Source organism: Micropterus salmoides, unplaced genomic scaffold (assembly GCF_014851395.1).
Source record: "Micropterus salmoides isolate LMB-PRFRI ecotype aquatic unplaced genomic scaffold, ASM1485139v1 Ms_hic_scaffold_2, whole genome shotgun sequence".
NCBI classification, from domain to species: Eukaryota; Metazoa; Chordata; class Actinopteri; order Centrarchiformes; family Centrarchidae; genus Micropterus; species Micropterus salmoides.
In genome coordinates, this window is record NW_024041150.1 from 46538465 (window position 1) to 46552678 (window position 14214).

The following is a 14214-nucleotide window of genomic DNA, read 5'->3' on the forward strand; positions in this document are numbered from 1 at the left end:
TCTCCTTTCCCTCGTTAAGGTCCAGACTTCATGTTGTCCCTTCTTAAGGTCTCCTGTCCTTTGTTAAGGTCCAGGCTTCTTGTTGGCCTTTGTTAAGGTCCAGAGTCCTTGTTGTCCCTCGTTAAGGTCTCCTGTCCCCTTTTAAGATCTCCTGTACCTCGTTAAGGTCCAGAGTCCTTGTTGTCCCTCGTTAAGGTCTCCTGTCCCCTTTTAAGATCTCCTGTCCCTCGTTAAGGTCCAGAGTCCTTGTTGTCCTTCGTTAAGGTCTCCTGTCCCTCGTTAAGGTCCAGACTTCTTGTTGTGCCTCGTTAAGGTCCTCTGTCCCTCGTTAAGGTCCTCTGTCCCTCGTTAAGGTCCAGAGTCCTTGTTGTCCTTCGTTAAGGTCTCCTGTCCCTTGTTAAGGTCCAGACTTCTTGTTGTCCCTTGTTAAGGTCTCCTGTCCCTTGTTAAGGTCCAGACTTCTTGTTGTCCCTTGTTAAGGTCTCCTGTCCCTTGTTAAGGTCCAGACTTCTTGTTGTCCCTTGTTAAGGTCTCCTGTCCCTTGTTAAGGTCCAGACTTCTTGTTGTCCCTTGTTAAGGTCTCCTGTCCCTTGTTAAGGTCCAGACTTCTTGTTGTGCCTCGTTAAGGTCTCCTGTCCCTCGTTAAGGTCCAGAGTCCTTGTTGTCCCTCGTTAAGGTCCAGAGTCCTTGTTGTCCTTCGTTAAGGTCTCCTGTCCCTCGTTAAGGTCCAGAGTCCTTGTTGTCCCTTGTTAAGGTCCTTTGTCCCTTGTTAAGGTCCAGACTTCTTGTTGTGCCTCGTTAAGGTCCAGAGTCCTTGTTGTCCCTCGTTAAGGTCCAGAGTCCTTGTTGTCCCTCGTTAAGGTCTCCTGTCCCTCGTTAAGGTCCAGAGTCCTTGTTGTGCCTCGTTAAGGTCTCCTGTCCCTCGTTAAGGTCTCCTGTCCCTCGTTAAGGTCTCCTGTCCCTCGTAAGGTCCAGAGTCCTTGTTGTGCCTCGTTAAGGTCTCCTGTCCCTAGTTAAGGTCCAGAGTCCTTGTTGTCCCTTGTTAAGGTCCTTTGTCCCTCATATCACACCGTCTCTTGTCTTTTGGAAAGTAAATTCCCATCCAGGCTGTCTGTGATTGGCTGGTTCTCTGTGAGCTCACAGGTCCAATCAGAAGCAGCCGCCTCGTCCAGATGTTTACCTTAAACTAAACCTCCGTCTCTCCGCGTCTCCTCTAAACCAGTGAGAGGCATCACAAAAACACAAACACACTCTCTGCTCTCTGGTTGGCTGCTGTCTCATTCCAGCTCCCGCCCACTCACGGTCTCAGCCAATAAAAAGGCTGCAGTGGAATTCTCCTCCCGCCCACTCAGAGCGAGTCAGAACACAGAGCTTCATTCATTCGTTCAGAGTTCCTGCTCCTCATTAGTTACTGTCATAACAGAAACATCTGAAAGGACCTGGACTATGTTTATTAATCCTGGTTCTATTTAACAAACGGCTTCCTATCACAACATTTCCATCTAACCTACCTGCATAAAGCTTTTCTTTTATATATGACTTCATAATAATGACCTTGTGTATCCTTTTCCAGGAGAATATCACCTGTAAATTATTAGCTCATTATTATTATTAACAGACAAACGTAGTCTGCAGAGCCCTGAGTAGTGTCTTTCAGGCTGCAGGATGCCTTAGAGGTTAAACTCAGGACAAACAACATGACATGACGGTACAGAATGAGCTGGTTTTCCTCTGCTGAAGGACGGAGGTCGCACGGTTTAACACACCTGCACGTACTGTACCTGCTGGATTTATGATCACTAATAGTTTGTAGCCAATCAGGGTCCAGTATGAAACTGACATAGCGTGAAAGGTCAGATTCTAAACACAGAGGCTTTCCAGTGTTCTGGGGTTTGAATCATATTTACATGGAGGAGGAGAAGTAACTGGTTCCCCTTTTCTTAGCCCTGCCACCAGAGCGCTGCTCCACCCGTCTGCTCAGGTGCAGCCAAACAGATCTACAGAAAGCTCTCAATGAAGCTGCAAGTGTCCTGGTGGGCTGTGAGGCAGTCTCTCACGGCTCAGAGTACACCACAAGCAGTCCTGCAGCCTTATCAATATTTTGTATGTTATGCTTGTTGCATTTGTATGTGTTTTATTTTATGTATATTTTGTACGTTATGCTTGTTTTAGTTTATGTATATTTTGTACGTTATGTGTTTTATTTTATGTATATTTTGTACGTTATGCTTGTTGCATTTTATGTATATTTTGTACGTTATGCTTGTTTTATTTTATGTATATTTTGTACGTTATGTGTTTTATTTTATGTATATTTTGTACGTTATGCTTGTTTTATTTTATGTATATTTTGTACGTTATGCTTGTTGCATTTTATGTATATTTTGTACGTTATGTTTGTTGCATTTTATGTATATTTTGTACGTTATGCTTGTTGCATTTTATGTATATTTTGTACGTTATGCTTGTTTTATTTTATGTATATTTTGTACGTTATGCTTGTTTTATTTTATGTATATTTTGTACGTTATGCTTGTTGCATTTTATGTATATTTTGTACGTTATGCTTGTTTTATTTTATGTATATTTTGTACGTTATGCTTGTTTTATTTTATGTATATTTTGTACGTTATGCTTGTTGCATTTTATGTATATTTTGTACGTTATGTTTGTTTTATTTATGTATATTTGTACGTTATGTGTTTTATTTTATGTATTTTGTACGTTATGCTTGTTTTATTTTATGTATATTTTGTACGTTATGCTTGTTGCATTTTATGTATATTTTGTACGTTATGCTTGTTGCATTTTATGTATATTTTGTACGTTATGTTTGTTGCATTTTATGTATATTTTGTACGTTATGCTTGTTTTATTTTATGTATATTTTGTACGTTATGCTTGTTGCATTTTATGTATATTTTGTACGTTATGCTTGTTGCATTTTATGTATATTTTGTACGTTATGCTTGTTGCATTTTATGTATATTTTGTACGTTATGTTTGTTGCATTTTATGTATATTTTGTACGTTATGCTTGTTTTATTTATGTATATTTTGTACGTTATGTTTGTTTTATTTTATGTATATTTTGTACGTTATGCTTGTTTTAGTTTATGTATATTTTGTACGTTATGCTTGTTTTATTTTATGTATATTTTGTACGTTATGCTTGTTGCATTTTATGTATATTTTGTACGTTATGTTTGTTTTATTTTATGTATTTTTTACGTTATGTGTTTTATTTTATGTATATTTTGTACGTTATGCTTGTTTTATTTTATGTATATTTTGTACGTTATGCTTGTTGCATTTTATGTATATTTTGTACGTTATGTTTGTTGCATTTTATGTATATTTTGTACGTTATGCTTGTTGCATTTTATGTATATTTTGTACGTTATGCTTGTTTTATTTTATGTATATTTTGTACGTTATGCTTGTTTTATTTTATGTATATTTTGTACGTTATGCTTGTTTTATTTTATGTATATTTTGTACGTTATGCTTGTTTTATTTTATGTATATTTTGTACGTTATGCTTGTTGCATTTTATGTATATTTTGTACGTTATGTTTGTTGCATTTTATGTATATTTTGTACGTTATGCTTGTTTTATTTTATGTATATTTTGTACGTTATGCTTGTTTTATTTTATGTATATTTTGTACGTTATGCTTGTTGCATTTTATGTATATTTTGTACGTTATGTTTGTTTTATTTTATGTATATTTTGTACGTTATGTGTTTTATTTTATGTATATTTTGTACGTTATGCTTGTTTTATTTTATGTATATTTTGTACGTTATGTTTGTTGCATTTTATGTATATTTTGTACGTTATGCTTGTTGCATTTTATGTATATTTTGTACGTTATGTTTGTTGCATTTTATGTATATTTTGTACGTTATGCTTGTTGCATTTTATGTATATTTTGTACGTTATGCTTGTTTTATTTTATGTATATTTTGTACGTTATGCTTGTTTTATTTTATGTATTTTGTACGTTATGCTTGTTTTATTTTATGTATATTTTGTACGTTATGCTTGTTTTATTTTATGTATATTTTGTACGTTATGCTTGTTGCATTTTATGTATATTTTGTACGTTATGTTTGTTGCATTTTATGTATATTTTGTACGTTATGCTTGTTTTATTTTATGTATATTTTGTACGTTATGCTTGTTTTATTTTATGTATATTTTGTACGTTATGCTTGTTGCATTTTATGTATATTTTGTACGTTATGTTTGTTTTATTTTATGTATATTTTGTACGTTATGCTTGTTTTATTTTATGTATATTTTGTACGTTATGTTTGTTGCATTTTATGTATATTTTGTACGTTATGCTTGTTGCATTTATGTATATTTTGTACGTTATGTTTGTTGCATTTTATGTATATTTTGTACGTTATGCTTGTTTTATTTTATGTATATTTTGTACGTTATGTTTGTTTTATTTTATGTATATTTTGTACGTTATGTTTGTTTTATTTTATGTATATTTTGTACGTTATGCTTGTTTTATTTTATGTATATTTTGTACGTTATGTTTGTTGCATTTTATGTATATTTTGTAAGGTATGTTTGTTTTATTTTATGTATATTTTTTACGTTGTTTGTTGTATTTTTTGTTTGTTTTGTTGTTTTGTTGTGTTTCATGTAGAGTTTATTTTGTATCCAGGAAGAGTAGTAGGGGGATCGGACTAAATAGCAAAAACTTTCATAAGTTTTAATGAGGTAATTCTACTTCTTTGTGCAAGAACATCAGACAGAACATTTACTGACAGCAGCAGAGTTTTGTTAGAAAACAGAAACAGTCAGACGTCCTGCTGGCATGAATGAATAGACCCTCTGTTTGTCTTAATCCAACACACACACACTGAAACACACACGTCCTCCCTCTCACTTTCTCTCCACATTGCAATGTCAGCTGACTGTCAGAGAAAATAGACTTAGGTGTGTGTTTCAGTGTGTGCTTCTTTGTGTGCTACTGTGTGTGTTTGAGTGAGTGTGTGTTACAGTGTGTGTGTTTCTGTGTGTGTGGTGGTATGCAGGTCAGCTGTGTGTCACACTGGGGTTAGCTTCAGTCCAGTAGCATTAACATGAATCTGGATGCCTCAGGCCTGACTCTCTTATCTGTACTTTAACATGTTGGTCTCAATGAGCACGAGTCAAGTGTCTTAGCAGGTCGTCCTATTATCTCAGGGTCGGTGGTTTGATCCCCGGGTGCACCTGTCCAGGTGTCCAAGTGTCCTGATGCTCAGACCAGCAGCTTGTAGTTCGTCTGGACCCCGGACAGTCCATCTAGGCCGGACGCTTGTTTCCTGTCCAGCCTGTCTGTATTGTCTGCACCTTCATCTTGTTACACTGACACACTCACAACAAAGGAGCGTGTTAGCTTCGCTCATTAGCTTAGCATATCCTACTGTCTCTGTTGTGCAGCAGTTTAAACCTGGATGCAATCAACACAGCTAATAAACTCCAATAGCTTCCTTCATTTCACCTCGTCGATCGTTCTAAACTCTGGTGTGTCTCATTGTTTTTCACCACGACACAGTGAACAGTGAAACTGGATGATGTCAGCTTCACTAGAGCCTGCAAGTAAAACGATTCTGCCTTCTGAGTTAAAAACACAACTTTATTTAAATGTTCAATCCTACTGTGTGGATGAATAAATTAATCTCCAGTTAAACTCTATTAAATGAAAGATTACAAGTCGTGACTGATCCACAAAGGATCTGAAGCCCACTTTGGGTCTGGACCCAGCCGAGCGGCTGTACTCAGACACTACAAGAACAGTCCTCTACCACAGATCCTGCTTTTGTCTTGAGGACTACAAATCCAAACCCTGCTTCAAATGCTGTGAACCATTGACCTCGGAGGTCGGAGCTGGGAATGATTTCTCATGTCAAATGGAACACACCAAAAGCCTCCACCACCATCCCTAAAACCCCAAAAAACAGGGACCATAGAACTAAATGACCACAGACCCGTCACCCTGACCTGTGGTAATGAAGTCTTTTAAACGCCTTGTGTTGTCCCACCTTAAATCCATTACAGACCCACTCCTGGACCCCCTGCAGTTTGCCTTTCAGAGCCAACAGGTCTGTTCACTTCTTCCTCCAGCACCTGGACTCCCCTTGAACCTACGCCGGGATCCTGTTGGTGGATTTCAGCTCTGCTTTCAACACCATTATCCCGGCCCTGCTGCAGGACAAGCTCTCTCAGATGAACGTACGTACCTGACTCTACCTGCAGGTGGATCACTGACTTCCTGACAGACAGGAAGCAGCGTGTCTGACCATCTGGTGCAGCCAGTACAATCTGGTGCTCAACACTCTCTAAACAGTGCAGATGGTCGTAGGTCGCTCCCTCAACAAAAAAGCCCAGCAGAGGAGTTTAGTTTAGTCTGCAAAATTCAATGATGGTGCTGGTACCACGTATCATTCGCTCTGCAGAGAAGGTGATGTGCTGCAATATAACATCCCTCCTGGACCTGTACCCACAGGCACCCTCAGACACCCCACAAACCTCACACAAAAGGAACAGTTTCTTTCAGTCTGCAGCCTCATCTGCCTGAGACCCCCACTGACATGGATGACTCTCAACACCCCCCCCCCCCCATTTCAGTACAGCATGCATATTCTACACATTTTGCACATGTAAATCCAAAGTGTGTCCACGTGTTTGATCTGTACGCAGACGACACTGTCCTCTACATCAACAAATGTGACTTCAGTCTCACAACATCAAGCCACACACACAGGTAAACCAATGTAGTGTAGTGAACCGACAGTTTGGATTTGTGCATTTTATATTAAATAATTTTGGACTACTCAAATATTATTCCCCTCTCCCTGAGAGACGGAGGGGGGTTGAGATCAACTTTCAACAGACGGCTGAAGAGACTCCAACAGAAGGGGGTGGAAAGGTTGCTTTCCCTATGTGCTGTTCCTGAGCAGCCTGATCGTAAAACTGGCACCTTTGATTCTGCAGCCTGATAACTGATGACTGTTAAACTGACTAAAGGGACATTAACCAGCAGTTAACATTTCCCTGAACAGCCTATCAGAACTCTCCTTAAAAGGGGGCAAGAATCAGACACGGAGAACCTTGGAGAATCCCCTGGCAAAAAGCCAGGGATCGGGCAGCTAGCGTGGGACCCGTGCAACAGGCCAAAGGAGGCCGCCGACACAAGCAGTAAGACCAAAACAAAGTATTCTGTGTTCAGGGAGGTCCCATAGTGTTAATATTGTCTTTTAACTCATAGCTTACTTTCATTCGTTCTCCTCTGCCGTGGGAGTCAAATCCTCCCACAATCGAACCTCCATTCTCATTGTTTAGCCATTGTATATTTCTCTGATGTATTTAACCACCTTTTTATATCACCTTAGTTAATAAATTCACTATAACCAAGGAATTGTGTGTATTGCCTACTTCTGAGTCCCTGCCAAGAGAATTTACCCTTTAGATATGAGACTGACTGATTGATTTAAGATAATTGAGCGAATATTAACTATCTGATCACTGGTAAATAATTGTATAATTAATAAAAGCTACCTAGAGGTCCGGAGACTCTAAATTAATAACAACTCCGGTGGTGCACCGCGAAACGAGAGATCTATAGATTAATGTTGTCTGAATATTAAAATTCATAATTGGGTAATCTCATAAATTTATTAAAATTCATAGGTAGTTTAGACCTGCTACACCATTTAATAAAAATCTACCTGGCGTCCCCTGGCAGGTTGAAGATGGTTTGGTCCAGACTGAAGGCAGCTGGAGTCTGAATGGGGGTCAGAGTGGGATGGTACGGTCCAGCAGGGGGGGAGCTGGGCTGGGAGTGGGAAAGCCTGAGGACAGACTGGCAGACAGAGACACACGTTGATGATCACATATTAAAGTTCTTCCACTAGAAACATGTGTTGGTGTGTTTGTACCCGTCCCGCAGCATCGACGTCCAATCGTAGAGGAGGAGGGATGTTCCGTGGCCGGGGCGAAGGAGGTGGAGGGGTGGAGTTTAAACCTTGTATTCTCATTGGCTCTTTGCTGCCCAGGAGCCGGAAGTTGAAAGGCTCTTCGTGCGTTGGGGAGGATGGCCCGCTGCGCATTGCTAGCCCCACCCCCTCGCGGCCTCTGATTGGCTGAGCCAGCAGATGGGCACCTCCGTCTATGTCCCGGCCAATCATCTCAAGGGACTCCAGCGAGTGGGCGTGTCTCATGGTGTCCATCACCCGCCTGAACCCCGCCCCTTCCAGTCGCTCCTCAAAGTCCGTGCATGTCCATCGTCCACGGCGATAGGGCTCGCCCCGCCCGCCGCTGCCGGAACCGCCCACCGTCAGCCTCACCACCCTGAATCTGGAGGAAGACCCTGCACCCTGCCCCGGGGCATCATGGGACATGTACTTCCTCTTCAGAGAGGGCGTGTTCGGCTGGGAGGAGCTTCCCAGAGGGCTGCAGGAGAAGGAGGAGGCTGCTGATTGGAGGGCAGTCAGGACCACGCTGGGAGCTGATTGGCCAGCTGGAGTTTGGTTGAAATCTGAGGTCACGCTGGTGATCTGGAAGCCACTCCTCTTTTTACCACCGCTCATCCTCACAAACCCACCGCAGACTCACTGAAACACACAAAGACAACGCGTGACTTACGAGGACGCTTCACTAAAAGGTGTTTGTGCGCTCGCTGCTGGAAAACTGGACTTATTTACAGAGTTCAGAGAGAGGAGCTTCTTTTTATCTTAACATAAAAGCTTCAGATGCTACACTGACTTGTAACAGGCAGTACGACACCAACACGACTCTTCAGCGAGGAACTATAAGAAGAAGCAGCACGTATATACTGTACAGTGTGAGTTCTGCTAGCTCCGTGTTCTCAGTATGGACATCAGGCAGAGGCTGAAGAGACAGAAGAAGAACATGTTGTCAGATGAAGCTAAGAACAAGCAGCAGGCTGCCAGACGGCGAGCCGGCCTTCTTTCTGTTGGACCAGCCAGTCATATGTCTCTTGTGCTGGGTGTTTAGCTGTTAGCAGATTTGCTAGTGTTTGATGGTGATGTGATGAAAACAAGTGCACGTGTGCAGCTGAGCTGAGTTACAACTTTCCAAACAGTAAAGTCTGACTGATAATGGAGTCTCTGTGCTGTAACCACTAACCCCCTGACCTCAACCTGACACCAGGTCTAAACCCCGACACGTTAAGGTTTACCTGCTGCTGCTGTTCCCAGACTGGAGACGAGTCCTCACAGGTTCTGTGGAGTCAGCTTTATGTCCACAGAAAGACTAACAACAAACACCGTGGAGAGGGAGACTGCACCACACTGTCTCTCTCTCTCTCTCCTGCTGTTATGGTCAGTGTCTCTCGCCCCGCACTCCTCTTCTTCTTCTGTGCTTCCTGTTTCCTCTGACTCTGTTCTGTTGCTGGTTGCTTCAGGCTGCAGCCTGTTGCACAATCTGGATTACAGAGTGTGTGCTGAGTTCAGGTTCTGCAGGATCTGAGCTGTAAAACCACATTCACACAGTCTGCACATGCACTGCTGCAACTACTTGTACTCGGAGTATATGTACTCTCTGTCTGCACACGCACTGCTGCTACTACTTGTACTCTATTCTATACTCTATAGTATATGTACTCTCTGTCTGCACACGCACTGCTGCTACTACTTGTACTCTATTCTATACTCTATAGTATATGTACTCTCTGTCTGCACACGCACTGCTGCTACTACTTGTACTCAGAGTATATGTACTCTGTCTGCACATGCACTGCTGCTACTACTTGTACTCGGAGTATATGTACTCTCTGTCTGCACACGCACTGCTGCTACTACTTGTACTCTATTCTATACTCTATAGTATTTGTACTCTCTGTCTGCACACGCACTGCTGCTACTACTTGTACTCGGAGTATATGTACTCTCTGTCTGCACACGCACTGCTGCAACTACTTGTACTCGGAGTATATGTACTCTCTGTCTGCACACGCACTGCTGCTACTACTTGTACTCGGAGTATATGTACTCTCTGTCTGCACACGCACTGCTGCTACTACTTGTACTCGGAGTATATGTACTCTCTGTCTGCACACGCACTGCTGCTACTACTTGTACTCTATTCTATACTCTATAGTATTTGTACTCTCTGTCTGTACATGTAGTAGCAGTTCCTACTTGTACTCTCAGTGTGTACATGTGGGGTCTTCCTTCATACATCGGTCTGCCGGCTGCAGTAACTTCACTCACTGATTGGCTGGTTGGTTTATCTTCAGATTACTCTGTATCTCCACCAGAGGAAATGAGACGGAGGTGGAACCATTAGATAAAGTTCAGGAAACTGCACAGCTGTCTCTGACGCTTGGTTGAAACTCTGATCATTAGTACTTCAGTGAGTACTGCTCCTGTGAGTTCTGACTAACAGTAGACTTTAAACAGACTAAAACAACAAGTTAAAACTTTAAACCTGCTACAACATCCAGTAAGAGACTAAAAGTTCATTTCACATTCTTAGTGACCCTCGAAGGGTCCTGAGCCACAGGTTGGGACCCACTGAACAGATTAATGATGAGTGTTATGATGCAGTGTTATTTAAACAGCTGTCAGTGAGGGTTCTGTCCTCGGTCCTGGGTTTAGGGTTAGTGAAGCTGAAAAACTCTCAGCTGTACTTTACAAAGTACAAATACTCTGAACGCCGAACTAGTTGTATAAAGTACAAATACTCTGAACGCCGGACTGGAAAACTGCTCTGGTGCCAGTTGTATAAAGTACAAATACTCTGAACGCCGAACTAGTTGTATAAAGTACAAATACTCTGAACGCCGGACTAGTTGTATAAAGTATAAATACTCTGAACGCCGGACTGGAAAACTGCTCTGGTGCCAGCTGTATAGTATCTATACTCTGAAATATTATCTGTACTTTATAAAACTCACACCAGTTGTTTAAAGTACAAATACTGTGAAACGGGTAGTAAACAACAATCCCTCTGACGTCATCGTAAACAAAGACTCACGTTCACTCAGCTGAAGCGCGCTCCCGGTGCTGCTCCGGATCAGCGGCCGCGCGCCTCTGTCTCGCTCGCTCTCCGATGACGTCACCGCCGGACCCCGTGACACAATCGGTGTATTATACACAGGAAGTGGGCATGCGCAGTACAGCCTCGGGCCAGCCGCAGGCGGCGGGAGCGCGCACAGAGAGAAAAGTTTCAAGAGGAGTTCCTCCAACTTCTTCTTCTGCGGGTTTTCTTCTTCTTTTAGTCCACCACAGATCCGGCCTGCAGCGGGAGGCTCCTTCTTCTTCTTCTCTAAGGAGAAACTAACTCTTCTTCTGCTTCTCTGCCTCCCCTCTCTCTGTAAACCGCGCGCGCCTCTTAAACAGCCAGTAATCACCTTCATCCTCCTCCTCCTCCTCATCATCATGTCCGGGGCACACGGCCCCCCCGCCTTCCCCTGGTAGAGTGAGAGACGGGACGTGCGCGTGAACGAGCAACGCGCGTGCGCGTGAACGAACAACGCGCGTGCGCGACTTGGAAGTGCATGCGCCGTGCAGACGGGGCGAGGGGTATATTTTATTCAGTCCACATGTCAGAATCAGAAGGAGCTTTATTGTCAAGTAGCGTTTTACACACACGAGGAATTTGCTGTGGTGATGAGGTGCTGCACGTAGACAAACATCCAGTCGACATAAATAAATGTGGAAATATATAAATATGGAATAGAAGAACAACAGATACATACATGTGCATTATTCTGGGTCTGTGCAGATGTAACGCAACAGAAGAGAATATTGTGTACATATTAATATATAACCTGACAACATAAAAATATACAACAAAGATCAACAATCAACAACAAATATGTGCAACATGTCAGGTCTGAGCCCGACACGAGATGAAACAGGATTTATGTGCAGAGACATTTGTATCGTTTGTAAGTGGTCTTGTTAATGAGGCTGCAGACGGGAAGAAAGTGTTTGTGGCGAGAGGTTTTGGTCCTGATGGACCGCAGCCTCCTGCCAGAAGGGAGAGTCTGAAACAGTTTGTGTCCGGGGTGGGAGGAGTCAGCTGCAATCTTTCCTGCTCGCCACAGAGTCCTGGAGCCAATCACCTTCTCTGCAGAGCGAATGATGCGCTGCAGCCTGCCCTTGTCCCTGGCGGTGGCAGCAGCATTCCAGATGGTGATGGAGGAGGTGAGGATGGACTCAATGATGGAGGTGTAGAAGTGCACCATCATTGTCTTTGGCAGGCTGAACTTCTTCAGCTGCCGCAGGAACTACATCCTCTGCTGGGCCTTCTTGGTGAGGGAGGTGATGTTCAGCTCCCACTTGAGGTCCTGGGAGATGATGGTGCCCAGGAAGCAGAAGGAGTCCACAGTGGTGACTGAGGGGTCACACAGGATGATGGGGGGAGGGTGGAGCTGGGCTCTTCCTGAAGTCCACGACCATCTCCACTGTCTTCTGAGCGTTGAGCTCCAGACTGTTTCTGGTTGCACCAGGTCACCAGATGGCCGATCTCCCACCTGTAGGCGGACTCATCCCCACCAGAGATGAGCCCAATGAGGGTGGTGTCATCCGCAAACTTCAGGAGCTTGACAGACTGGTGACTGGAGGTGCAGCTGTTGGTGTACAGGGAGAAGAGAAGGGGGGAGAGAACGCAGCCCTGAGGGGATCCGGTGCTGATGGTCCTGGAGTCAGAGACTTGTTTTCCCAGCTTCACGCGCTGCTTCCTGTCTGTCAGGAAGTCTTTGATCCACCTGCAGGTGGAGTCAGGCACGCTCAGCTAGGAGAGCTTGTCCTGCAGCAGGCCCGGGATGATGGTGTTGAAAGCAGAGCTGAAATCCACAAACTGGATCCTGGTGTAGGTTCCTGGGGAGTCCAGGTGCTGGAGGATGTAGTGAAGGGCCATGTTTACTGCATCATCTACAGACCTGTTTGCTCTGTAGGCGAACTGCAGGGGGTCCAGGATCTGGTCTGTGATGGATTTTAGGTGGGACAACACAAGGCGTTCAAAGGACTTCATAACCACAGAGGTCAGGGCGACGGGTCTGTAGTGGTTTAGTCCTGTGGTCCTTGGTTTCTTGGCCCTTGTATTGATTTTATTCATTTGTATTTTATTTATTGTTCTGTTGTTTTGGTGTTTTATAAATAAATTCTGATCGATTGATTAATTAATGTTTTATTCTGACAGAAACATTTACATAATATGAAAGTATCTGAACATCATAAAGAGAATAATTCTGAATCATAACTCAGTAATTTAATGTCTTATTATGACAGAAGGCCGATTTAAAACATCTTGATGAAATCTTTTTAGAACTTTTTCAATCCCCCACTGTGTCCCTGAACAAGACACTTAACCCCTCGCTGCTCCAGAGGCGTGCGACCTCTGACACATAGCAGCTGTAAGTCGCTTTGGATGAAAGCATCAGCTAAATGCATAAATGTAATGTACTCCTTGTAGTTATTTGTTTTATGTATACTTTATGTATTTATAGATCATAAACCTCATCAGAACCTTTGAGGCTTCAGGGCAGATGAAGACCCTGCTGTAGGGTGTCAGTGCAGTGACCTCTTGTGGTCAGCTGACGCCGCTGCAGCCTGGTGCAGCTGGGAAAGACTCACGAGGCTGCAGGACTTTAAATCTTTTAAGTGCGTCTGGACTCAGAGGTAAAGGTTTGAATGTGCCCTGAGACGCTGTTCAGACTCCATGGTGTAACTGTATACTGCATATTCGTGCAGTGTGTACGTGTTATACTACGTCTCCACTAGAGCCCGACTGATCTGGGTTTATGGAGGACCGATGCCGATATTAAAGTGAAAAAGAGACGATATTTAGATTTAGAGAATGATTTGGAAAGTAGACCCCTTACCTGTATAAACTACACAGGCTGATACTGAAAGCTGGTATGTATGTGGGCTATTAAATCTTTTCCTGAAGGGATTATGTTAATAAAATAGATTACAGTCTCAACAACTTAACATGTAAACAATTGTCCATCAGTAAATATTTGTTGCAGGAAGGTGCAACTGTCACACATGACACACATGATCTGCAGCTTTGAGACTGAGAGAATTAAGATGTTAGAGGATATTTAGAAGTGAACTAGGGACAAATGTTGACTGGTCACTACAACTGTTTTAGAAATAAATCTACAATCACATCTGTCACCATTAACCTTCTGTGGGGCAGGACAAAGCCGGGGGAGTGCAGTGAAAAACGGG

General features: G+C 43.0%; 1 protein-coding gene across 4 annotated transcripts in view; it reads right to left on the reverse strand.

The window, feature by feature from the left end:
• The window catches only part of LOC119912418 (TSC22 domain family protein 4-like), a 27258-nt gene extending 15819 nt beyond the window's left edge, over nucleotides 1–11439 (reverse strand). Inside the window, exons 1-4 of one of the 4 annotated variants that reach the window (XM_038731615.1) lie at nucleotides 9210–11439; nucleotides 8774–8899; nucleotides 7948–8622; nucleotides 7738–7871 (exon numbers count right to left, since the gene is read on the reverse strand). In XM_038731615.1, coding sequence (XP_038587543.1) covers nucleotides 7738–7871; nucleotides 7948–8598 — 785 coding nt within the window. In that variant the 5' untranslated portion in view covers nucleotides 8599–8622; nucleotides 8774–8899; nucleotides 9210–11439. Of the gene's footprint in view, nucleotides 1–7737; nucleotides 7872–7947; nucleotides 8623–8773 lie in introns of all 4 variants that reach the window. The other 3 variants (XM_038731616.1, XM_038731614.1, XM_038731613.1) reach the window with 3 other exon arrangements.
• Nucleotides 11440–14214: the final 2775 nt, after the last annotated feature.